The 25,739-nt window shown below is 36.8% G+C and overlaps 1 protein-coding gene across 2 annotated transcripts; it reads right to left on the reverse strand.

Moving 5' to 3' along the window:
- Positions 1-425: 425 nt before the first annotated feature.
- LOC113505102 (neutral alpha-glucosidase AB-like) lies at positions 426-25,664 on the reverse strand. Of its 2 annotated transcripts, none has more exons than XM_026887619.1 (20): positions 25,495-25,664; positions 25,148-25,382; positions 23,281-23,408; positions 22,527-22,701; positions 13,791-13,902; positions 13,229-13,373; positions 12,163-12,300; positions 11,602-11,710; positions 9,450-9,589; positions 8,297-8,484; positions 7,516-7,658; positions 6,810-6,907; positions 6,304-6,426; positions 5,856-6,021; positions 5,385-5,521; positions 4,926-5,038; positions 4,082-4,239; positions 3,607-3,720; positions 3,018-3,127; positions 426-2,684 (listed from the first exon to the last, which is right to left on the reverse strand). In XM_026887619.1, the coding sequence occupies exons 2-20, from the start codon at positions 25,379-25,381 to the stop codon at positions 2,471-2,473; spliced, it is 2,745 nt and encodes a 914-aa protein (XP_026743420.1). In that variant the 5' UTR covers position 25,382; positions 25,495-25,664; the 3' UTR covers positions 426-2,470. The 2 variants fall into 2 exon arrangements, with proteins under 2 accessions (XP_026743420.1, XP_026743419.1); XM_026887618.1 differs by having other exon boundaries at positions 22,488-22,701.
- Between the last annotated feature and the right edge of the window lie 75 nt (positions 25,665-25,739).

The following is a 25,739-nucleotide window of genomic DNA, read 5'->3' on the forward strand; positions in this document are numbered from 1 at the left end:
AGTGGCGCAGAGCAGTGTAGCCGGATTCTGTATAACACTCAAAAACAGACTAAACCTGCTCGCCTAAAGTGTACAATCGTTTGCGATAAATTGCCATTGGCTTGGTGCTGATACAAGTACAATTTAAGCTAAGTAAGCTAATTTTCAAAAAAGACAACAACAATTTCGTACTTTTAAATCTTTCGAATATGAGCTGGCCGGAGTTCAAGTTAATACCATATCACTGTGCCTGTCTCACACACCGTTTGTATACTTTAACTCGCTCAAATAATCTATTAGATATTTCTTAGCAAAGCTGCCATGTCATGTAAAATTATTTTTTCTTTGGCGACTTCGAAGCGATTATCGTTAAAGCTTGTTGAAATAAGCTCCTAAGAAGGGTTATTTTTATAAAAGATAAGATAAGATTAAATAAAATACACAAATAATTACTAAAAAGTATTTATTATCACATACATAATAAAATCCTTCATTACCGCATACCCGTTACGTCAAAGCTTGACATCGTTCATCTCTCGAACCAATTCAACTAGAATGATGTCACATTCGATATTACTTACATTGAAATATAATAACTGGTTGTAATTCCGAAACATAATCTTAAAATATTTGTAATTCACAAACTTTTATATACTGAGGAACAAGTTTTAATGAACAAGACGTGCATTCAAATTTAGACTTTAAGAGTATCAAAATTGAATACTATATTCAATTAAAAACAGCTTGTAATATTTTGATTTAATATTTAAAATGTTGTTTCATTTAATTGTGTGCTTTACACAGCTACATCGGGAAGTACAATGTGTTTATTCAAAAATCGCACATCAAGAACATTAATTACAACTACATATTAGTTTGAATATAATTCTAACATTTTAATTTCACTCAAAATATATATTTGTTCTAAACATCTAAATTAACTGAGATACCGAAGCTTCTTAGAGAAGTCATCAATAATACCAATTTAACAAACATTGGCAGTTATGAAGATGATATGACGATACAATAATATTGTATTTAAATAAAAAAAAAACAGTTAAGGTACTTATAATCTTACGGAGCGATAAAATACGCTAAGTGTACTATCATTACAACTAAGGACTGAATGCCGGGATAGAGTTACACCGTATTTTTATAGGGAACGAATTGAAAACTTCAAATGTACAAAACGGATTGACAAATCACGTGACTTCGATTTTTGTTTCAAGTTCAGTACATTTGAGTGATTCGTTGGTTTTCAGCGAAATGTAACTTGTGTACAGGCACTATAGGTGTTACACAATCGTGAGTCTTGCTATGACTGAAGTGCTTACATGTTGTTGAAACTAAAGCTCCTCGCACGCGACTAAGATATTTTTTATAAGACCAAGGGTTCTAATAGGAGATTAAGGCCCTTAGTACAAGACCAAATGACTAAAAGCCCTTAGTACCAGACTAAAGCCCTCCATACACGAGGTTACTTTAGTCTCTAATAAAGTGGCTTACGAACTCTACCTTTAAGTTTATGTGAAATACGAAGAGCTATTTACAACAACATGCAGTTCTAAAAATATCTGAGTAACACTAAAAATAATTACTAGATAGATTTTTAAATTGTGTAACATCTCACTGAGTTTCATATACACTGTAATCTAGTCCTTACTGCTTGGTCTTAGAGTTGAGTTCGTTTTAACACTGTCGCACTTGTCACAGACCAACCAAAATCGTACTTCTCTTTCTAAAGCATTACTTTTATATACCGCTTTCTCTTTCTTACGTATTTTATTTCCTATTCAAGGTAAGTTTTATACAAAATGGCTGTAGTTGGAAGACAATACTACACATAGAGAGTTGTCACTGAGTTTAAAAATGTAATTAAATATAAATATGATGATTGCATGTTAAAAGATAACTAAAACGTTAGAATTAACCTTACAACTTTGCCATCAACAACCATTTTGTATAAACATAACCCTTCTGTAGCGGTCGGGTAAATGGTGTTAACATTCACAGCTACTCTGGTGTCAAACCGAACGCAAAACTAATATTTATAGAATAACTGCGCGTTTATTGTAAACATTTTATTTGCTGGTAGTGTATTGGCGTTTTATGTCTTGTGGTACAATATTATTATTATAGTTGAAAATGCTAGCATAAACAAGGTTTTACGCACGCATATAGCTCATAGATCAAAGACTTTTCAAATGGCCTCTGCAGTTGACTGAGCCCAAGCATTGATTGATGCATAGGACTTGTAATTAAGACATAATTGTTCCTATCACAGGTTATCAAAGCATTTTAGTGTCTAACATCTTCAATTTGATTAATTCGATTTCATTTAAAGTCTAACATTATCTCAACACACAATTTTAGCCTCAATACCAGAAGACAAAAACAACTATTTCATTTGATTTGAAGGTAAATTACAATCAGCAGAACAGTCTACAACAAACGCAGTTAGAAAACAAACTCTTGGGCGAGTAAATTGTACCTAATAGCTAAATGTGATCTTCCATGGGTGTGCCATGTTGGCTCCTGGTTTCCTGACCACCAGGACATCGTTACCCTTGTGTAGAGTCATCTGGAGTGACAGCTGCTTGTCTCCCTGGTGCAGCTTGGCTGTCTTAGGAGGGGTCTTGATGCCGGCGATCACGATGCGCTCTACCCAAGAGCGGGTTGGGTAGTGAGCGTTCTCGTTGGGGAATCTGTTGAAGTATTTTTATTTAAATCTTAAGCTACGCGTATTCATCGTGATTGCACGACTAATTTCGAACGCAACCGTAGAAAGTCGTAGCATTATTTAAAATTTAATCATTCTCACGATAGTTACTAAAAAGTACCTTAAGCAGGGTTAAGGTTAAATTAGGTTAAAAACAGAAACACCCATATATTTATTTGCATGTACATCTAAACAGTCACTACTTGTATGTGGAAGCCAACTTGACACCAATAACTTTATATATAAAACAGTCGCCATTCACCCTACTTACCTATTATTATAATACAACATAAAAATATAATATTTATGTTATACTCACGAGTAAGTCATTGCGTTGGATTCGTATTTGAACTTAGCGTAGATGTATTTGTTGTTGCGGTACTCGTACGACTCGCCGTCGTCGATGTATAGAGAGCCTTGCGCCGTGCCCTGGGGAATACATAGAGATATTGTATTAGCTATAAAGAATTTTAAGCTATTTAAAATAATGAAATGAGCTTTTTGTCTAAATGTTTATTTTATAACAGAGTCATAATTTCAGTCAAATCTGCTTTTATTAGAACAATTTAGGCTACAGCCTCATTTGAACAATAATTAGCTCAAACAAAGCAAAATAACTCAATTGTTAACAGAAATATATACAAAAATACCCTTTGGTTTCTATTTATTATCAGCCGTTAGTGCCCCACTGTGGGACAAAGGCCTCCCCTCCACGCATCTCTGTCTTTCAATATATTGCAACACTAACATGCTATAGATAGATATATATAGCTATAGATATATATGCTATATATGATATATAGATAGATATTCTTTATTGCACACCACATAAGTACAAGATGAATAGTTACATGGTGCCACAATGGGCGGTCTTATCGCGTTACTTAATTATAATTATAAGTACTTACATTAACATCGAGAGCAACCACCAGTGTGTAGGGGTCGTCGGCCATGAGCGAGGACGAGCGGCGGATGCGCTCCTTACGAGGGATGATGATGCCTCCGCGCTGGTATACTGGGATCTATAGATAACAACATTTATTATTAACAGTGGTATTTATATGTCGGTAGGTCATTGAAATGGTGTATCGTCAGAGATATTTCAAATGCAAGAAACTACCATACGTAATATAAGTATATATTGTTTTACATGGGAAGTGTAAAACTGAATTGCTTCCCTTTTGTAACTAATATGGCTGCGAAAATAAAAAATTGGCTACATTTGACAGATAGCTGTGAGAGTATGACATATCCGCGCTCAAAGTGTTCATATCTGAACTTAAAATGAAAAGCATCATCACCATTTCTCCCCAAGATAACGAGAAAAAAAGATAGCAAACAAAACCCTTGACACACTAAACTGTCTCATCTAACTCTCCATACCTTAGATATAGTAACATCCTGCGTGAAGTATCCCGCCGCATGATGCGCGTGGTACGAGTCCACGTCGTACCAGAGCGTGCGCTGCGCGGCGCCCGGCAGGTACACCGGGACACTGCTCACGCCCGGCTGGACCACCGGCCGGATCAGGAGCTTGTCGCCTGGACATATAAGATATGTTATTTACTTAAGTGCAGGAATATATTAGATTTAATATATCATTGATAGTGGTATACATTATATTATTTACTTAGTAAATTAAGGAAATTATTAAATTTACTTTAACAATAATAGAAGGTAGATAATATCTATGAAAATTACCGTTCTTTGGTGCCGTTGATGCCACAATGTTGTTTAGGTTTGTGAGGTAAAATCTATTTATTCCTTCAATAATAAAAATGTATGACCGTAAAAACTAGTTATAAAAAGGCAACCAAAATTCAGAATAATATTCCCATCTCCTAACGCTTACAGAATTGTTTCTTGGGGAGTGTTCAAGTATTACGTAACGCAACTCCCATATGTAACGCATCGTAACGTTTTTCTGTACCCTCCCCCCTCCTTAAAAGTTACGTAATTTGCAAGATTCTGAATTCCTAGTCTTATATTTGAATAAAAAATGTTACGAAACGCGTTGTATAGACACCCCCTTCCTTATGTATAATTTTATGTAACACATATGGCAGCAATGATGATGGTGGGCAACATTTGGCGCGCTGGTTTTGATCCAGCCACCCAAATGTTACCCTGATGCTGACCACGATCCTCAGATATGAAGAGAGATTGCAACAATAAATTAATAAATATTCTATTCTATAACGTTTGTAATTTTAGATTGTTCCCTTACCGAGTAAGTACTGATCATCGATGGTGAAGGTGTCCTCCTCGTGGGGGTACTCCTGGAACAGCGGCCGCATCACCGGGAGACCGTCGACGGAGTGCTCGTAGAATAGTGTGTACCTTGAGGATATTACAATTATGAGGTTGTTATGAAGTAAAACTTTTTTAAGCGCGACCAGGAGATAACTGGACGACAATGCAACGGATGTCCGTTACGGGAATATGGCGTCACGTTTCTGTAGCATCCGATTTTTTTTTGTAAACAAATAATTGAAAAGAGACAGCACAAGATTTTTTGATCGATTTCTGTCCGCATGCTTTCAAGTGATTGTTGCAATTGCCAGTATTATCTAACAAAAATGTAAAGTCTTACACAATCGATGTTAAACCTAAAATAAAACAACATAAGACATGATTTTGTTAGACATTTTTTGTTGGCAATGAAGAGTTCATTGTCTACGCGTACCAGAAGTCGATGAGCGCGTATCTCCTGCGGTTGGCGTCGCGCAGCAGCGCGGTGGTGGGCGCCTCGTACAGCCACGGCTCGCGCCGCTTCGTCTCGATGTGCGAGTGCGCGCGGAAGAACGGCTGGAACGCGCCCGCCTGGAACAACACGCACTCTTAGCATAGCCAGACGTAGTCAGAGGGTAGAAACTACTATTTCTGTTTAATTTTGTTGCGTATTCCTTAACACTTAATTGTTTCCCCTGGGACACACCGAACTTAAGTGTGTCTGTTTTCGTTGGTTTCATTATAGATCTTGGCTTACAGGAGTTGCAATGACGGAAATGTTTGGCAACCTAGCCCCACAAAAAAATCTTCGACACCCCAAATTATTATTAGAGCTACATGGTATTTATTGATTACTGTACATCCTATTTAACAAAACTTTCATTACGGTATGATTATCAATCAAAACAAATCTATCTTCACTGACCTGGTACCACCTAGTCATGAGCTCAGGCTCGGGGTACTTGAAGAAGCCGCCGACGTCCGACCCGCAGAAGCTGACGCCGGCCACGCTCAGCGACAGACACATCGGGACCGACACCGCCAGGAAGCCCCACTCCGCCGCGTTGTCACCCGTCCACACTGCCCCGTATCTGAGGGACAATTGTGTTAGCTATGGGCGAAATCCAGGGTTATAATTCTAGGTTATTTGATGAGTGGAAACCTCAGATACAAAGATTTGGTAGTACAGATACAAAGGTGTCGCTAGCTCTGAGGTCCCGGGTTGAATCAACGGAACATTGTCTCGGGTCTGGGTGTTTGTGGTACCTTCGTTGTATCTGAATTCCATGACACAAGTGCTTTAGCAACTTACTTTGGGTGTGATGTTGTCCTTTTTATTTATTTATACAAATTATCATCAATTTCATCCTTACCTCTGCGTGCCACTGAAGGCGGACCTGGTGAGTATGAAGGGTCGGTACTTGTTGTCGACGCGCTGCAACATGCCCTCGTGAGTCGAGCGGACGTTCCACAGACCGTACTCGTTGTGGACGTGTCTGTACATAACAATATATTATATAGTATTCATTTGTATGTTTATATACGCGTTGGTACAACAGGGCCTCATTTAGAATAAATACAATGGAAATTCAGTCTTCATTGTCTTTGTGTTAATAAATAAACTAGTCGTGAAATTTAGAATTATAAATATAATTGTAAATAATAATAAAATTTACTACTAAATATGCCATAAAAATGTGTTCAAGGAATAAAAAAAGTGGGTATGGAAAAAAAAGATGATGCCAGATTATCAGACCTACACAATATGCAGACAAAACTACATGAAAATCGGTCTACCCTTTACGGAGAAATTCAATTACATACACCATGATACAGACATAACAGTTTATATTATTATGTGTATTAGATAGAACATTACCTATGTTCCCAGAAGGCTGCCAGTCCATCGTTTCCGTCCTGGGGGGGCTTGTAGTGACGGCAGTCCTTGGGCATCGTGATCTCAGGGCCATTGAATACCTGGACAAGGAAATTATACGTAATATAGTTTCAACGCCAGTCAAATGCGACTTTAAACTTCATATAGAGGATATGTATCCAGGGATTATTTCTGTTTTCACTTCTTAATCTAGCTATATAAGTAAGGTATGTCTGAAATATCACGCGAAAAACTGTTGTCATACTTTTTGAATAAGTTTTTTAATAGTAGTCAAAATTGTTTTCAAATAGAGTTATTGAATAGAAGTTTATCAGTTGTCTAATACTCATAACACAAGCTTTGCGTAGTTTGATGCTAGATGGCGTTGTGTGAAAGTTGTAAAATAGAATTATTATAAAGAACACGATTCGATTATTCAGTTATAGTTTAGCCACATGTGAGCTTCTCACATATGTTACACAAATTATATTAAACTAGCTTTTCGCCCGGTCGAAGTCGGTTATATCGCGTCTCCAAGAGAACTCTTCAAAAGTCCGGGATAAAAACTATAATATGTTCTTTCTCAAGGTCAACTCTATCTCTGTACCAAATTTCATTAAAATCAGTTCAGTGGTTTAGACGTGAAAGCGTAACAGACAGACAGACAGAGTTACTTTCACATTTATAATATAAGTAAGGATGGACTCACACTGGGCTCGTTCATATCATTCCAGAGGTGCACATCCTTGCTGGTCCCGGGGAAGTTCTCGAACAGGTAGCGCTCAGAGTTGTACTTGCTGACCGCGGGGTCGAAGAAGTCGAGGTACGAGGAGGATCCTGGCCAACACCAACCTGGGAGACAACACAGGGAAGTATTTAGTTTGGTATAGCTTAGCTATAATAGGAGAAGGGATAGTTTAATCTCAAATTATACCTTCTGGTTATCTTATCATCTTGTCGTGTCTTGTATATAAATGAATTGTTGTTCATTAGTCTCGCTAAAACTTGAAAAAGGCTGAACCGATTTGGCTTATTCTAGTCTTAAAATAGTCGTGGAAGTCCAGGGAAGGTTTAAACGGTGATAAAATAGGGAAAGTTGCAAAAAAAAAATATTTTTGTCTGCATTGTTATCATTGACTTGTATAGAATAAATAATTAAGTGCTGGTACATAATAGAAACCTACCTACTTTTGTATAACACTAAATCAGTTTTATGAGAGATGGTTTTAAATAAATATTGTATCTCTTTTTATAATAATAAATAAAAAAAATATTAATAACCAGGACTTGAGAATAGCTAGAGCCAACATTAATTTCTCTTTTATTTTCTTTTAACGGCAATCGACGATTGCCGCTTTGCATACACAAGCATTCAAGTCACAAATCACACTTAGAACAAGCGCGGAGATCGAACCCGCGCACAGTGAGTTTGGCGTGGCGACCTCAACCAATAGCTTATCCTTACTAGTCCTTAGTACATAGTTACATACCTTCATAATCTTTCCCATCTTTATCTTTGACGTAGTAGCCGAGCTCAGTTGCATCCTCGTGCAGGAAGTATCCAGCTTCTCTCTTGACGTGAGGGTCCACGATGACGACCAGCTTGCGGCCCTTTGCAGTCAAGTTGGCGACCATGTCTGATGGGTGGGGGAACTTGATCGGGTCCCAGGTGAAGTACCTGTTGAAGGAGGAAATTACATTAAATGATTTATTCTGTAAGTAGGCTATTTTTTCAAGTTTCTTTTAGCTAGCTCAAAATCAACATTTTCCATCTGACTACCCTGAGAAGTAAGTTCGAGACAAACTCAGAAATCACTGTCTTTTTAAAGTACAAACAATATTGTATGAAATTTAATTATAAATGCATCAACATAAGTTGTAAATATAATATCTAATTTATAAAAGAAAGTTTTAAACGTTGCATGTCATTTTCAAATTACGGGATATTAACGCAGACTCATGTGTGTGTGTGAGTGTGTATATGAGCGCACATGGAGCTACGTATGGTATTCCGAAATACCGCTTGCCGAAAGGACGATTTTCCGAAAACACTCTACTCCGACGGTTAGTTGAACGAAAAAATATTATTTATCGACGCTTGGTAGTCCGAATGAATCCTTCGCCGATGTAACGGTTCACCGAAAACACTCTTCAACGACGATTGGTTAAACGAACGAAACTTTCGCCGATAGCATTCAGTTTACGCTAGCTACTATATTTTATAATTATGTGAAATGCAGCTGAACAATACTTGTAATAATGTATTTTTAACATGACTTCTACAAGACCTAAGGGTGTTGTCAAGGTGAAAAAAAAACTATCCATTTGGCAAAAGAATTCCCTTACAACGAGTGCTATCGGCGAAAGTTTCGTTCGTTTAACCAATCGTCGTTGAAGAGTGTTTTCGGTGAACCGTTACATCGGCGAAGGATTCATTCCGACTACCAAGCGTCGATAAATAATATTTTCGGCGAAACGTTTCATCGGTCAATATTTTTTTCGTTCAACTAACCGTCGGTGTAGAGTGTTTTCGGAAAATCGTCCTTTCGGCAAGCGGTATTTCGGAATACCATACGTAGCTCGCGCACATGTGTGTGTTCAATACGACCTTAGGAATAGGAGTAGATATCAGTGCAGACTCACTTCTTCCTGTCAGTGTACTCGATGTCCAGCCAGATGACGTCGGCGGGAATGTCGTAGTTGTCGAGATTATCGTCGACGCCCCTCACGTCCGCCTCGTCCACGTAGTTCCAGCGGCACTGGTGGTAGGCCAGCGAGAATTTCTGTGAAACAGAACGATAAACAGTCTTATAGTTTAGATGTCACGTACGCTTGTGTGTTTGTGAACCACTGCTGCAGGGTATAAGCAGGGCCTGTCACTTGTAATAAATAATAATATAATAATAATATATAATATATGGTTGAATTGAGTGAAGTTTTTTAAAAGTTGTTTAATGAATAGAGTAAGTCCGGTATGAAAATAAGTCAAGTGCGATTCTGAGGGTCCCGTAAACATACAAATTTTAAATGTAAGGGTTGACCCTTCTGTTCATCCAGGTATAAGAATTTTTCCGCGGTTGCCGCTATAGCAACCAATGTTAAAGCTAAAACTTCGGGTTAAGAAGTAGTACATAACGTTATGGTGACCAGCTTTGTTTCCAATAACCCTTGGTATCGCACTTGGTCGGTTTTCTGTACAACCACAATCGGTTCGCCACATACGGCCGCTTTCTATATTCGATCCCGAATCTAAGATTAAGATCAATCCAGATTTTTCTCAATCCCTCGATTGAGCTTGAATCTGCATTTCATTAATCGATCTCGTCTTGAAATCCATCGAAAAAAAACGGATAGATCGCTCTGCTAAACGTTTTGTTTTACGCATGTGCAGAAAAAGTACTTCAGCGATTATTAATGAATAAAAAGGTGGCTTTTTTCTTAAAGCTTATCTATTTTATGCACAAAATACAAAAATAAATGATTGGGAAGTCGTAGCGGTAAATACTATAATATTCTACCTGAAGATTAGAAAAAGCATAAACGACAATAAACGTTTATTGATGAGCAACGGAACGTCAGTCAATCGAAAAGTTGTCAGTCAGTTTGACATTAACATAATATATTTTAAAATCGCAAGTTTATTTGTTGTTTGTTTTTCCGATGTCTCAGCTATAGAATAGAATACAGCGGTAATATTCGAGCGCATTCAGAATAAGTTCACGCGCCATCTGTACAAGAAACTGTATGGCGTGTATCCGTTCTACATACTCATGGATCCCACTCTGTTTGTTCTGGGCATGGTTGGCAATAATCAACTGTATATGAGACGGGAGTTTGCACTGGTCGTCTACTTGGTGAAGGTGCTTCGTGGAGTGGAGAATCACCCGGAAGTATTGCAGTGCTTGAGTGGCGGAGTGAGCGGCGAAGCCCACACCTACTGCTGGTTCCTACCGCGAGAACAAATTTGCTCGTCAAAGCACCTCTTACAAGAGCTCTCCACACCACCAACTTCTTCAAAATCAGACTGACGTGTTTTTAATAATGTAATGTGTTGCAATTTTTGTTTAGTTTAAGTTCTTTGCTGTCGCATTAGGGTAAACCCTGTAATGATACTTCATGGTTTTAAATAAATAAATCAAAACGAGAATATTATAATCGTTATCTATTGATTCCAGTATTACAGATATTGGTAAAAGTGTACTTAGTACACAAAAACTATAATACCGAAAGCAAAAAAGTTTAAGCGTCAGCTTATGCTTAGCAATCCAAAACAATTACTGAGCGCTGGTCTTCAGCTTAAATCCTTGACCCCCGTTTACAAGTACAGAAAAACAAATTTTGAGGACAGAGTTTGTTCTTCTTCGCTGTCACTACTATCCCAGTCCGATAGCTGAGCTAATACTTCAAGATCGCTGCCACTATCACTTGAAAATATTTCTATTTTCACAGATTTCTCAGTACAATCCGTAAAAAATTGGGGATCGCGATTATAGATCAAAACGTCAAAAATGGATTTGTCAAAACCAGAGATCGGTTATAGAAAACGCATAACTGTTACTTTCATACAAATACCAATCTAAAATCTCGATCCGCCCTCCCAAAGATTGATTGAAGAAAAAGATCGAGAAAACGATCCATGGATCGGTTATAGAAACACTAAAAGTTGTAAATGGATTCAAATGTCAATCTCGATCCGTAAATTAGGGATTGAGATCGAATATAGAAAGCGGCCGATAGCAACAAACATGTCTGACAATATTATACATTATTCTATTATCAAGTATTTATTACATACGGGAGGTATCGGCGCGGACCCTGTGAGCTGCGTGTACTGACGGAACACGTCCGCGGGCTTCTCACCCAAGAACACGAAGGCGTCCACAATGCCCGACTCGGAGATGAACCTGAAATTATGAGTATATATAATAATGGCAGAGTTGAACAGAATAACTTAGAATAATATAAGGCGGTTTTTAATTAGTCTTGGTAAACTAGGTTCGATAATTAGCACCAATTCCTTCATAGTTCTTATTTCAGAAATTATTTTTAAAACACATTTAATTTGATTGCCATATGTAACCACTGTTTGTATAAATCCCTTGCATCCACTGCACTGGCGAGACCATCCTTCCATAAAAAGTAGCCGACGTCCGATCTCGGTCTCTAGACTGCCTGTGTCCCAAATTTAATTAGAATCATTTCAGTAGTTTTCGAGTGAAAGCGAGACAAACAAACAGAGAAACATACTTTCGCATTTTTTTGAATATTTTACTATATTTTTTTTATAATATTAGTAACTTAGTACGTATGTATTACAGACTAAAAGTTCCGCCTACAAATAACGGAGGATCCTTACCTGGTATCGACACGCCTCTTCTGTCCGCCAGTGACGAGGTTCACCAGAGATGACACAACAGTGCTATCAGCGTAATTCACAACATCCACCCAGGTCTCAGCTGAGTTGTGCCAGAACACACCAGCAGTACGTTTCGGGCTAAACATTAAATAGAAAAAGGTTTATTTTTAGATTTTATGATTTTTTTTTTACACGTTTATCTGATCCCTAGCCAAGCAGAGCTTGTGTTATGGTAACCAGACAACTGATAAGACTTACTTATATATTTCTAAATACATACATATTATATGTAGATAAATTACACCGCGACACCAGAACAAATGATCATGCTCGACACACAACATTTGTTCTGGGCGGGAATCGAACCCACGACCTCCGGTATAGCAGTCAGGATCACTAACCACTAGACCAACAGGCCCGTCAAAAGTATTTTTCGATACAGTGAAGAAAAATTTGATTAGGTATCCTTAATGTGGTTATAGGTATGTTAGCTTTCAGTAGTTTTATTTAGAAATGATTTTATATACAAAAGACACTAAAATTGTTTACCTTTATTAAGAAAAGTCATCTTATATCTCAAATATCTGTTCCTTTAAATATTGATACCACATTTACCACTACACACTATTCATAAAACAAGATAGGCAAAGTGACAGTAAGAAGCTATTACCTATATACAGCAATGAGTGATTCAAAGCTGATATGATGACGAATGGATATCTACATTAATATTATCTTATATTTTTCCAAGCTCCAATCTAATCCAATCTTTACCAAGATGGTAAAGATACCCAGGAACAAAAACAATAACAAAAGATTATTCTTTTTATTGTAACTATCGTGGGAAATATATTGAAGGGTATTCTTTCTTTTATCTCGTAAACAAAAATTTAAGGGAATATTGTGATTTACAATCTCATGTGAAGTCACTTACCACTACGCTTTTTACTAGAAAGTGAAATTATTAGCCGCCACTACCATTTTAATGTGACGGTATTTTGGAATTCTGACGGACTAAGCTGCATTTATATTATAAGATTTATTAAAATACGCTAATTCCACTTACCCGTGGGAATACACGACGGGTATAGCCCCGTAGATGGCCATGCGACTGTCGAGCTCATACTCGAACACGTCGAGGTTGTAGAGGCGGTAGGGGTCGCCCGACGTCGTCGTGCGGAGGGCCAGCTTGTCAGTGTGTTCTGGGATACCTGGGGGACAAGGGAAATATCTATAGGGTTTGTGCAAATTGGGCTAGAATTATTGAAGTGGGAGGAACATCTTATGGTACAATTACGGGGGAAAGCTGAAAACTATAGTTTGTAGTTACTCCGCAAGTACTAATTAACTGTAGCAATTAATCTTTTCAGCCGAAATTCAATAGAAATTAGCCTCGATATTTTAGCAGTTTCTGCTGGTATGGTGCTCTCAGTACACAAGTCAAATTTTGCTTAGCCAGTGCATTTGGACATAGTATGTTTGTGTGCATGCATGGTCAATTTTACAAATATTAGATTACTTTCAAAGGCATATCAACTTAATTCCAACCGTGTACAGTTTTGACAAAATACCAATCTTACTTAACATTTGGACTTAGACTCCGAGTTGGTAATATTTATTTAGCTTACCATAAACATTGTCCGCTTCGGGGAAGCTGAAGTCCAGGGAGACAGCCTCATTCCCTCTGGGCTTGCTGTCATGATGAGACTTGAAGTTCTCTCCCCAAGTGCCTTCCTCCTCCTATAACAAATTGTGTCTATTAGGCAACTGGTAGAAACTTGTTTAAAAAACTGATGCCCGAAACATGAGTGTCACAATCAAGAGGTAACATACACGAGTGCACTCAAACCACCTGATTAGCTTTTTGTCAATTCATTTTTACGTATTTAAAAAAGGAACAAATGCATTCGAATTTTATTTATTAAGTCACATATGTTTTATGCCTAGTCATCATTCGAACATTCAACAACAACATTCTGGATTTTTTTTGGCATCTACTGCCTGAAAGAGTCGATTTAAGACAGGTAAAAATACGGTATGTATTACTGTACATTTTATTAATTTAAAGGCTAAGTTATGAAGTAATATGTTTAAGTAAAATGTCACCTATGCATACACAAGTCTTCGGTTACATCAAGCAGAAGACCTTGAACCTCCTTAAACGGATAGGCATCTAGGCAGATAGAGGTCACTATGCCAGCGACATAGAAATAAATAGTGCTCAGTTTAGCCTTTTCACAAGCTATGTTGAGGTTAGCTTTTATTTAGTTAGTATATTTACTGGATGTCAGAATTGTAATAACTTATATTCTTCTTTTCGTTTGGTTAATATACAAAATGGTTTGTAATTTTTAAACGCTGAAAGTTTGGTAGAAAGGAGTTTTCGTGCTTTTTAGGAAACTTTTAACTTCTTGACTCTAAAATGTACGGAATTCCCGATACCTATTTATGGCCAAACCGAAGTTAATACCCCTCAAAACCTCGGATACTTGGCAGTTGCGCTTTCTACCACTTAGCCCAAGAGGTAGTTCATAAACACAACTAGAAACGAAAGTCTGTTCTGTGTTTAAAGTAAATGAGTCCTACAGACAGACAAACCTCTATTAGAAAACATAAATTTTATCAATAGTAATACATTATGACCTAATACATCAATTACATGTAACATTTATATAAACAGGGCATTGATTACAGACACACGACTGCCCTCACGTAGACTATTAATTTTATAGTCGATCAAGATACGGATTTAATTATAAACAAAATTAACTTTCAATTTTGTGTATTAGAAAACTTAATAAATCAAATAAAAGACTGTTCAAATGAAATATATCGAAAATAATTGTTTTTTTTTTGCTTGAAATAAGGAATAGCGGTAATCTTGGTACAGTATAGATAATTTTGATTATTATTGATATACTTAATAGGAATGCTGATTGGGATTAAAAATTAAAAACTTTTCAAGCCTTTTAGCTAGCTTGTGACCCAAAATGTATATTCTATTCACTCTAATTCAATTTTTGTTTGCGGCACAAAGGAAAATATACATCATTAGTATTATTTATTAATCTACAAAAGGACATTGATAAAGAAACACTTCATCCCCATTTGGTCCCCTAAAAAAGATCAGTGAAGAAAACTGCTGTTAAATTAATTATACAATTTACGTAAGTATAACGTATTTCTTTACGTGTACGCATAACGCTAACTCAATTCTGTATAATTTCAAAAGGAATAAATAAAAGCAGTGATAATGAAATACCCTGTATAGGATTACACATAAAACTGCCGATTATTTATCAAAACACAAGTTCGTTTATCAAATCATAGCAAAAGGGTGAAATTCAATCAAATATTTAAAAATATTATGTATTACACAAACCGATAATAGACCAAACAAAGAACTGACGTAATAAGTGCATTAACCTAATTAATATTAACACATTTAACTGCGCGTTAACTTGTTATCCTAAATGACTAACATTGTATAACACATTATGAATAGAATTGTCACGGTACGAAACACGAGGCCTTGTGAATAAGTACGAACTACGGAGATAGGAAAATAATGACAGCTGTCTTATTCGGGGCAACGGGATTATCCGAAAGGGTTACCGTGGCCCCGGTACAAGAAGGGCAATATAGGAAGGCCGAAGATTGGCAGGTTTTAGTCAGTAGAAGTCTGACACTCGATTCTGCTCAACCCAAAGGAGAAGGAGTAATATGATGATTGCCTGATTGATCCTGATTTCCCTGTCCCATGAGTCTATGTGACCATTTATATTGTTTAACTGTTGTGTCTATTGGCGGGACAGCGAAGTAGTTAAGATCCTAAGGCACGCGCAGACTATTCGAATGCTGTGAAATAAAAATCACAGCCTCCATATTTCGGAAGGCAACTAAAAATGTGGGTCGAGCGACTGATCTCTCTAGCCCGTCGGATTGCCGTACCAGTGAGCTATGAGAATGAGGGAACAGAGAGTGCCCTTGTGTTGGTGCTCTCGCTTGTGCATTATAAGTCCCGCGTAGCTGGTTGGTATCGAGCGACACAAGCTGGTGTGGTCAAGAATCAGTCAGGATATTTGATACTATGAGCAAAAGTCTTTGATTAATAGAGGGACAGTAAAAGGCTCGTAATATAAATAGTTTAGGGGACTACTAACAATTAAAATACCTAATCATTTTATTAATATTAAGGTTTTGATCAAATCGATGAAATGTTAACATAAACAATCCTGCTATGACGTGTTCAAATAATAATAATAATAATAATAATAATAAATCTTTATTTCAGACCAGGTCCATATAAAAAGTAGGTAACACAAAACATCAAAGAAATAAAATAAAATACAAATTACAACACAGTGTGAAGGCTTAACCAGTGTCTAAGCAACTGAGAGTCCCACCTATCAGTCAATACGTTTAGGACGCTATTGGTGCTAGTCCGCACTCGGTGAAGAAGTGAAGCACTGCGTTTTCTGATGATGGCATTAAAACCATCAGTGTGCGCGTCAGCAAACATGCCCGAGGCACTGCAGAACCGCGGCAACCTGAGCAGCGTCCTAAATGTATTGTTGTATTGTACACGCAGGGCGTTGTACGTCATCCGCGTATAGTTTACCCACAGAGAACACGTATACAATGACTGGCAATAGGCTTTAAACAAAGTCACTTTTACCGAATCACTGCATCGCCGAAACCTGCGGGCCAACATATTGCTTCTGACCGCCAGCGCCCTACGTTCCCTCTCCAAGTCTTTATCATCCTTCAAGTCCTCGGAGACCCAGTGACCGAGATACTTGAAATTCGAGACTTGCTTCAACTCGCTACCACTTAAGGTGACAGGAACTGTTGCATAACTTTTGTTGCTAGCCTTAAATATCATAATCTCACTCTTTCTCGAATTGTATTTCAGTCCATGAGCCTCCGCATACACTTCACATATTCTAACTAACTTTTTTAACGCTGCCATTGAAGGGCTCAACAGCACCATGTCGTCTGCGTAGCTTATGTTGTTAACACAAACACCGTCTATGTGACATCCGACGCCGGTACTGTTGAGCTCACCAATAAGTCCGTTCATATACAGGTTGAAGAGTCTGGGTGAGGTCAGGCCACCCTGTCTCACTCCACAATTCAACCTGTACACTGCTGATGACGCCCCAGCCCATTTCACTACATTAGTCTGATTGTTGTACCAATGTTTCAATAAGGACACAACCTCCTGGTTACAAGACGTTTCATCTTCCAACTTTTCCCATAACTTTCTGTAAGAAACGAGGTCGAACGCCCTTGACAGGTCCAAAAAGCAAGCATACACCGGCGTCTTTCTGGTCACGTAGTACTGAACAGTCTCCTTGAGGCACATGATAGCACTCTCTGTTGACAAACCTGTCCGGAAGCCAAATTGTTGGTCGTGGAGGTTGATATGTTTATTCAAGTGCTGGTCAAGCAGACTGTCCAATACTTTGGCCACTATTGTGGCTAAAGATATCGGCCTGTAATTTGATATATCCGAGGCATCTCCACTCCTGTTTTTAATTATGGGAATTACAACTGTATGCATTAACCGATCTGGTAGGTATGAATGGCTAATACAGAGATTAAAAAACAATGTTAAAATCCGCGGTAAATGAGCTCCTGCGTACTTTAGATGTTCTATACTTAGACCATCATGACCTGGTGACTTGCCTTTGACCATACCTCGGATAACATTCTTCACCTGCTTACTAGTGAACCTGACAGCGACATCCGACTCCGCACTTTTACATCTCTTTACGTCCTTGTGAGTGTCTGTAGGAGACAAGGAGTCTATCTTTAATTGAAGACGAAACGCTTCAGCTATTTCAGTTGGTTCATGAATGCCAGAAACACTCACGGGATGGCCAGGCTTCGGATTTAAGCTATTTGTATTCTTCCAAAAATTTTTAAAATCTTTCTTGTTATGTTGATCTGCAATTTTATCCATTTTAATCTGTTGTTCATTATTTTGACACCATTTTAATTTCTCTTTAAATATAATTCTAGAATTACACATATCATTATATTTTTCTCCCGAAGTCGGTTTCCCACTAGCTAACCAATCTATGTAACAACGCCTGGCAATAACGTGACTATCTCTGACATGTTTGTTCCATCCTGTGACATACTTTTTACGCTTGTGTATTTTACAACATTGTTTACTCGCTTTTGAAGCTTCTGTCAATACTGTAACTAAATCATTGTACATTTTATCTAATATTACTCTATGGTTAACGTTATCACAAAATCTATCTGCACATTCACTACATTGCTCAGGAAAATCAATAAACTTAAGCTGTGAGTTACATATATTAATATATTTCTTAATTTGACTAGTGTCCCTGTCTCCCCATATAACCTTGTTTTTACTATAACTAATTGAAACAACTTTGGCTTTAACTAAATCTAAATTGCACTCCATAAGGATAGGGTAATGGTCTGACCAATAAATATCATACAAAATTGAAATATTTAACACAGAGAGCCGCGCGGCACTCGTCAGCACGCAGTGGTCGAGCCATCTTCGCGAACCGTGCGCGTCGCTGACAAACGTATACGACTCTGGTGGCAATAGTTCTATATCCGCGCATGACCACCTCTGTTCAATGCAAAAACTACTTAGTTCATTATAAAATAGCTCACCCGGGTGGGCATTAAAGTCCCCCAACATGTACACTGACTCTACACTGTTGTTTTCGATAATTGCATTAATTTCGCACAAAGTTTCGGTGAATTCTAATAAATTATCAATAGAGTTTGTAGGCATGTATACAGAAAATACAAGTAAAGAGCGATTATTTATGCCTAATTTCACCGCACATAAACGCACACTGGTACACTCGATGACTGTGGCTATTGGGAACACGTCCTTCTTCCAAAGTAAAGCCACACCCCCATATGGCCTGCCTCTCAGTATACCGGCCGAAGTATCCACTGCTGACTTGCCGGTGTATGCAAAACTGTCGTCTATATTACCCAAGCAAGGGATATCATGCGGTAGGAGCCATGTCTCTTGCAAGGCTATGACATCCGCTGAGTTACAAATTCGCCTGACACATTCTTTCGAGCGGCTCACTCCTTTACAATTAAAACTAATTAACTTGGCTACATTCATTATGATTATTTAAGTTTAAATTCAATTTGTTATGTCTGCCAAAGGATAAGACTATTCAATCTAACTCAGAAAAATAAAGTATAGTCATCAAGATTAAAGTAATAGACAAGAAAGGATTTGATCATTCACTATTTATTTATAACTTGAAACAACAACTATTGTTCGTCACAAAGTTCTCGTACCAACATAGACTACTTAAGAGTAATGTCATCTTAAAGTCACATTAACTATCAGGTTGCAGACAACCTGTATGAAGGGTTAAGGACCTTTGGGCAACCACAAAACCAGTTCTATGAAGCCCTAAGATAATACAACATAGATGTATATTGCTATGTTGGTCCTATAGGCCAGAATTGAATTTAAATTGGTACTTTGCCAAATTGTGAGCAATTTTTCTATTAGCGTCCTTCTATACGTGAGGGTTACGCATCTATATAAATAATGTTTAATCACAAAGTGATGAAAATAAGGAGAATTTCATTCGAAATTCTAATCCTTTCTAATAATATTATAAATGTGAAAGTAACTCTTTCTTTCTGTCTGTTATGCTTTCACGTCTAAACCACTGAACTGATTTTAATGAAATTTGGTACAGAGATAGAGATGACTTTGAGAAAGAACATAGGATAGTTTTTATCCCGGACTTTTGAAGAGTTCTCTTGGAAACGCGATATAACCGACCTCGACGCGGGCGAAAAGCTAGTAATATTATAAACGCGAAAATTTTTACGTATGGATTTACGTTCCTCATTCACGCAGAAACCCTTGGTACGCAGATAGTTTAAACCTGGGATTAACACATAGGATAGTTTTAATCCCGATTTTATGTCATTAAATTGTAGCGGGCGGACCCGCGGACAAAAACTAGTCTATAATATCTAACTTGTGCTCAACTATCTCCTACATCATTGAAGCGCCACCGCTGCACCGCCCCTTTTCATTTTTAACTGTCTAATATATCTCAAAATATTCTCAAACTATGAATATTCAAGTAAAAATGTTTAGCTGACCATGACCTAATGGCACTTGTTAGATAATGAGGTTTGTCACTATTATATGGCATTATTCAAAGAGCAGACTATAAATTAAACTCATATCAACAGTTCACAATAAAAGTGACAATTCGTGTCAATATTCCATCTATAAATCGACACGAAAACCGAGGAAAAAGTGCAAAAACTCAAGGAAATTAATTATCGAAGATGATATCTCATCGGGAAAATATACTATTTCTGAAATCTAACGCAATATTTTAGCTTTTATGTCAAGATTATAGTTGCATAGACGTTTCTATCAGTCACGTACAGCGATAAGTCAAGATCAATGACATACGCGTAGCAGATGAGGTCAGTCGATCGATTGTGCGTAGCTAGACTAAGTTTTGTTCTTGGTTTTACTTTAGTATCGATGTTTTGAGGTTTTATAACGTATGTGTATATGGTAGGTGTTTTTGTTAGATTTTAAGACGTTTAGTGAACTATCCGCAAATGCATAGGTTAAAAGTAAATTGGAGTGGTCAAATTCTTCGGTTTGATTTTTTTAGAAGCTTATTTAAACTAAAATTAAACTAACTTTGATATGGGGCTACAAGTTATGATAACTGGTCAAAACATCAAACTATGTAAGATAAACACATTTTTCATCGAATTAATCTTCTTGTTAACGAGAAATCTTCCGTGAAATAGGCACTCGAGTTTCTATGACTATTTAATCTAACTACCTATTAACTTTTACATTATTCAACTTTTAAAAGTAAACTAATGCTTTATAATTGTCATGCACGGATAGCCGAGTGGTTGAGGTCTCCACGCCGAACCCACTGGGCGCGACGTGTGGCGAGTTCGATCCCGGCGTAGGACAATCATTTATGCGATATACGAATTCTTGTTCTGAGTCTGGATGTCTTGTGCATGTGATTTGTATGTTTCTAAAACCTCTCGCGACACAGGGATTTAATTCCTTACTGCGGGAGCCGTTAAAAAAAACTATGAGACTGCTTTTTATTACTTTTACATATCTGTATAAGGTCCCATACTTCAAATTGCTTACAGTAAAAGAAAAATCGGTCATTCTGCCAATCACACAGATAAGCGGGAGAAATAGAATCTTATCGACAACGTCAGGTCTTTCAAGTCGCATTCAACAATAGTTACACATATATAGGTAAAGCGGTCAACGCATCGATAAACACACTTTTATTTTTACACGGGTTTCATTGTTATTGTAGTTTTATTGTCGAGTTATAGGTTTACTTTTTTATAGTTTTTATTCCAAGTTAAATGATGAATTTCACAAATTGAGACTTCTATAGAGAAACTTTCGTAAAAAGATGCCTCTTCGCAGGTCTGGTAGGAAATAGGCCAATGGCAGAAAGTGCAAGAAGGTATTAGAACCTGACCATGCCAGGCTCTCTGGCTTACATGCCAGAATATATGAAGAATATTTGGACATGAATAGACTGTATTAAAAAGACTTAAATTTCAACCGTTATAGATTTTAATTTAGTTTAGTGTGATTTACTATAGTTATTAAGATTTTACAAAAAATAATATAAAAAATAATCTCAAACTCCCCCACGACCCATGATTAAGTACCTTACTTTTAACAAAATGAAAAAAGAAACTATTTTAAAATGCCTTCTTTTGTTTAGCGTATACAATACAAAGGTCCTTAATCCTTGCTTTGCTTGTACTTTTTTTAAAACATTCCGCAAACTGCATAAGACCCATACCAGACTGACTGACTCCCGACTGACTCATACGGACCAGTATGATTGTACATATAAAAATTATGGGTTAGCTGGGACCTGAAGCGTCGGACTAGCTACCCTTACGGTTCCGTACAAATATACTAAAGAAAAATTACTTCAGTGGTTTCTTAGGTTTACGCGAATGTTAGACATTGAAATGAAATGACTTTTACGGATTTTATCGCGGTTTAAGTTTAGATTCTAGTTCCCGACCTTTCGACACCTTTGTAGGTAGACCGATGGCGTTCGTCTTGGCAGAAGATGTCAAGACGAACGCCATCTTAAATCTAAAATTATACCGCGATAAAATCCGTAAAAGTAGTTTCATTTAAAAAATTACTTTGCTTATAATTTTCTAAAATCCATCGACAACATCTTCAAGACGTACAACCCCGGATCTAACCCAACATAGAGCAATAACATACACAGAAGCACACTTACGACTTCCACCAGATTAGTATCCTCATCGTCCACCCTTTCCTTTTTAACTCGGAGTGGTTCCACCATGAGTTGAGCATTGTCGTTCAGGATCACCGCCACGTCACCGGCCAGGTTCACGAACTCTAGCTTCAAGGGCTCAGCTGTGATGATGACCTTGTGTCCTTGGCTGTTCGCTACGGTGATTATTCCATTCTCATTTGAAACGATTTTGAGGCTGTAACAAGATTGGTTGTGTTAGGTTTGGTTTAGCCGTACTTGTATTAGTTGAAGAGAAGATCATAGGTTTTAATTTCATTTGGTTAAGTTTGAATAGGATTTCTATTTATAAAAACGATATCCACGCGATAACACACACGGACGCGCTTGAAAGGCGCGTTAAGCTAATGTTCTATTTTTTTAATACTATGTGTAGGTGAAGTTTGTGGTGATCGCATTGTAGTAGGATACCCAGGATATACTGAATAAGTTTGGGAAAGTATTCTGTCAGCCACCCACATGATTTGTGAATGTCATAGATTATAATAGCAACCCAAAAAATCCCGCCCCACCGAGTGACAACTAGAAACGGTAATTTAAGGACTTCATTATCAAAGCCACACTAATATTATGAAAGCTAAGGATTCGGAGAGTTTTGTTTATGTTCTGGCTCAAACAACAGAACCGATTATCATGCAATTTGAATCAGAGTCCCTGGATCAACACATAGTTCCAAGTATCATTACCGGTAGCTACATAAAACTAGTGTCTTTAACACAAGCTTGTCAAGAGTATAATTATATAAGGCTCGCCTTACCCATCGGCCTTGGGTTCTCCATTGAGCGCCAGCTGCGTCCTGTAGCGCGGATACAACGGATCAGCTTCGTCAATCTCCACTCTGAAGGTTCCATCCACGAGAGCCGACAGCCTTAAGGCGTAGTGCCACTGTAAGAAGTATATGCATTAGAAACATGGAAAAACAATTTTAATTGCGCTCAATGGCTGCTGCCGACAGTGACTTCCACGATCTAGAATATGTCTATAAATCTTTTTATATTTATTTATTATTTTTAGTAGCTTTAACGCGTCTGTAAACTAAATAAATAAATATGAAATTTTTAGATTACACAAAATTGACAATAATGCTATGCGAAGCCATTTGCTTGAATATTGTAGAGTTTCATATTTATTAGGTGCATAAAAGCATAATATAGAAAAAGATAAGTCATGAAATAAGGAATAACGGCATTCATGCTCTTGATAGCCAGATAGGCTGTTGTTTCATATTTAACAAAATCAGGTAATACAGGAAGTTAACCTCACTAAAGACCATTAAAGAAGATGAAATATAAACTTTGTGCGATTAAGTTAAAGATCATATTCCCCTAATGGCATTATATAAATAAGTTTAATGTCTGAAGATGAGGAAAAATGAGCTTTATTCAATTGAGTTAGAGATCACATTCTCCTAATAGCATTTGATCAATGAACTTAATGTAGGAAGAAAAGGAAAAATGAGCTTTGTGCAATTGAGTTAAAGATCATATTTGCCTAATGGCATAACATTAATGACCTTCATGCTACTGTAAATTAAACCTATTCTAAATGTATCAACTAATCTGGTATTAGCATGAATTTTAATGGCAATTACATTGTTTATAAAACAAAGTAATTTGCGAAATAATTAACTAAAACTTTTATGCTAAAATCAATTGCAAAAAATATACAAATTGCAGCAATTGTTTTGGTCTTAAAACACTGATAAACATACAAATAAAAGTATTTTACATGAAAAAAAACAGTTATTTATATTTTTACACTTAATGGTAAATAAAAATATTGATATGGCAATAATTAATGATCTGTTATTGCGAATTCCATTGTATCAAAATACATCTCATATGAAAAGACAGGCTTTTGCATATTATTTTTACTAAATTGTAATTAAAGAACTGCCAATTTTTACAAAGGATGATACTTAAATGGTTATTTACACTTGTTTTCATAACCTTAAACATTATTGAAAGTAATTTATTTTGTTGGAATATGTTCATTTAAAAAACAAAACAATAATTTAGAATACCATATTAGACATTATGGTTAGACATTATCTTACAGGCTGCTGATTTTACCTAGTAAATTCCACAACATACATTATTATGTACTGCATTATTTTGTGTATTATTGAAGGAAAATAAGACATATGATAAACATTTGTTGCATTTACATATCACAATAGGAAAATATTGTTTCTAAACAGTTTATCTTTTTAATATAGTTTTTGAGCATGTCAAAATCAATTTTATGACTGCATTAACTGAACATTAACTAAATATATTACTTATTGCTGGTGTGATTAAAACTTCAAGTACTCAAAGTAATATATTAAGGCCAGATAAAACAAGAACTTTTAATAAAATTTACGCAAAAAAAAAACAATGAGAGCTAAATAATATGTTTGAAATATAACAGGTATGTAAATAATACTGAAATGGTCTTTATAAAAACTACCTTAGACAATGCATATATTCAAAATATATTTGAATATTAGAACTACATATTTGATGGCATTTCATTCCAGCTAGTTACTGTATGTGGAAAATTATAAAAATAGCTTGGCAACCACCCAATATCGGATGCAGCTTCAGGTGTCAAAAACATACATAAATTAATATTTTACTTACCAGAATAATTCTCTTCTGTGTTGTTGTGTCCACAGTGTTAACTTCGGCAGAGAGGACATTTCCATGTACAATAACGGTGTCTAAATTCAGTGAGTACTGCGACTTTTCGGGTTTAAAAGACCGCAATCGTTTGCAGAACCCAGACTGATCGCAAGTCTTGAAATTGTTCTTGTGCACGCCGAAACTACTGCCAATCGCCAAAGCGGCGACCAGAAGAAGCCCCCAACTCTTCATACTGTAACGTAATACTTAATTTAACGCAAAATTTAGGATATCTGCAACAAAGACCGGTGCCAATCCTAACGCGAAAACTAACATGAATTGTAACTCGATATTTGGTCACTTACATGGCCGAATGTAGGTATTATGCGCCCTAATGTAGTAGTTAAGATTGCTCTCGATTAATCTATGTATTCATCGCCACGATAATATTATTGCAGTAACATTTATACTATGAATACGAAGGGGTAGTCTGCACGCGTTACGTGGAGATATCCCGTTTGACAACTTTGTGTGTTTTTTGTAAATTGCCAGAGTAAAAATAGTGTTGTATGTCGATTATATTTCTTCCACGTGGAGTTGATTTAGTTTA

This window comes from Trichoplusia ni, chromosome 24 (genome assembly GCF_003590095.1).
Source record: "Trichoplusia ni isolate ovarian cell line Hi5 chromosome 24, tn1, whole genome shotgun sequence".
NCBI classification, from domain to species: Eukaryota; Metazoa; Arthropoda; class Insecta; order Lepidoptera; family Noctuidae; genus Trichoplusia; species Trichoplusia ni.

Bases quoted from the DNA above. Each gene is read 5' to 3' on its own strand.
- LOC113505102 (XM_026887618.1), bottom strand. From the start codon at position 25,381: ATGAAGAGTTGGGGGCTTCTTCTGGTCGCCGCTTTGGCGATTGGCAGT. The intron at 8,485-9,449 runs GTGAGTCTGCAC...CTCCTTCAACAG, and splicing joins GAGTACACTGACAGGAAGAA to GTACTTCACCTGGGACCCGA. The intron at 6,427-6,809 runs GTAATGTTCTAT...TGTTATGTACAG, and splicing joins GCAGCCTTCTGGGAACATAG to ACACGTCCACAACGAGTACG.